Genomic DNA, 1,893 nt, shown 5'->3' on the forward strand with positions numbered 1-1,893 from the left:
AAAAAAAAAAAAAAAAAAAAAAAAAAAAAAAGAAGGCAGGCAGCCATCACAATCAAGGAAAGAGATTCTCAGTAAGCCAGCCCTGCCAACAACACCTTGGGGTCTTGGTCTTCCAGCCTCCAGAACTGTGACAATACATATTGGTTGTTTAAGCCACCCAGTCTGTGTTTTGTTATCACCCAAGCAGAGGAATCCACTGTGTTACACACCTCTGCTCTAGTAACTTGACCAGAATACACCACCACGTTAGCTGGCTTTGCTTACGTCTACTACTGGGATAGAACATAAGCTCTAGTAGGGTGAGAAACATCTGGCTTCATCATAAGAATAAAAAAGGACACTTTGTAAAGGACCACAGAGTAAATTTAGGCTTTGGAGGCCACACATTCTCAATTACTAAACTCTCATTGGAAACTAAAAGCCACACCAGATAACAAAGACAAATAAGTATGGCCGTGTTCCAGTAAAACTTCCATTTTCAAGAACAGGCAGTGCGGGGGCCAGGCCCGTGGCTCACTCGGGAGAGTGCGGTGCTGATAACACCAAGGCCCTGGGTTCGGATCCCATATAGGGATGGCCGGTTCGCTCAGAGATTTGGGCTGGTTGGTTGACTTAGTTGGTTAGAGCTCAGCCTTGTAACCCGCTCACTCGGGAGAGTGCGGTGCTGATAACACCAAGGCCCTGGGTTCGGATCCCATACAGGGATGGCCAGTTAGCTCACTGGGTGAGCGTGGTGCTGACAACACCAAGCCAAGGGTTAAGATCCCCTTACTGGTCATCTTTTAAAAAAAAAAAAAAAAAAAGAGAGAGAGAGAATAGGCAGTGGGATGGATTTGGTCCATGGGTCATGGTTTGCTGAGCCCTGTTCTACCCCATTATAGGAGCTCAAATGTTTCATTGCTATTTTAAGTCAAGTGACTTACCAACTGGTTTGAAAGAAACTTTGTCCAGACAAGTAGTTCTCAATTCCAGGGGGGACTTGATGTTTGGAGACATTAACGGTCATAACTGGGGGAGATACTATCACCTAGTGGATAGAGGCCAGCCCAAAATGTCATTAGTGCTTAAGTGGAAAATTCCTGATCGAGACCTGGATTGTCTACAGGGTCACCTCAACCATTCCCACTAACAGTTCTCAGTTCTTTATTCTGCAAAACTAACAGGGTCAGTCTTACCTACGATCTCTGAAACTGACACAAAACACAGCCATGGCACAATATACTGTCAGGCTTCCAGGAGGCTGAAGTCTATCTCTTGTTAAACCTGGTCTGATTAAGAGAAACCATTCTCCACGATGTACAATGGACACTATAAGCAATGGAAGAAAGTGGTATAGAGAATGCAACAGCTTTAGCAGGAGCTAGAGAAGCACCTGTCACTTACATCACTCTAGCACCTGATGATACAAAACTGTTTTTTTCTGATTCCTATTTGTTCTCTTGCAAGTATGTTTTTAGTGTTTTGGGGACTCATGTGCTCTCTGAAGATGAAGGCAGTTGGGCTTTTTAAAGCATTGCTGTGGATTGAGCTGTGTCCCCCAAGGTTCATTGATTGAAAGCTTAATCCCCACTGTAACTGAGGGTGGGTAATCCTATTATGGTAATTGAAAGGTAGAGGCCTGAAGAGGTGAGGAGATTGTAGGACCATGCAGTAGTAAATGGATTAAAAGTGGTGGTCAGGTGTGGTACACAAAGGGCTTTAATAGAACATATGAGAGGTTAGTCTCTCTGCTTCCACCATCCTGCAATGTGAGGGGTCACTGCCACCACCAGATGTGTTCCTTAGACTGTGCATTTCCCAGCCTCAGAAACTAAGCTATAAATTTCATTTTCTTTATCACCCAGTTCTGTGTATTTTGTTATAGGAAACAGAGCAGAATACAAGCATTATTCC

General features: G+C 44.0%; 1 protein-coding gene across 1 annotated transcript in view; it reads right to left on the bottom strand.

Moving 5' to 3' along the window:
• The window catches only part of LOC103601660 (NACHT, LRR and PYD domains-containing protein 2-like), an 18,581-nt gene extending 17,585 nt beyond the window's left edge, over positions 1–996 (bottom strand). The window contains exon 1 of the mRNA XM_008586080.1: positions 924–996. Within this exon, the coding sequence (XP_008584302.1) occupies positions 924–996 (73 nt within the window). The remainder of the gene's footprint in view (positions 1–923) is intronic.
• Positions 997–1,893: the final 897 nt, after the last annotated feature.

The sequence above is a fragment of the Galeopterus variegatus genome, unplaced genomic scaffold, assembly GCF_000696425.1.
Source record: "Galeopterus variegatus unplaced genomic scaffold, G_variegatus-3.0.2 Scaffold3821, whole genome shotgun sequence".
Lineage (NCBI taxonomy): Eukaryota > Metazoa > Chordata > Mammalia > Dermoptera > Cynocephalidae > Galeopterus > Galeopterus variegatus.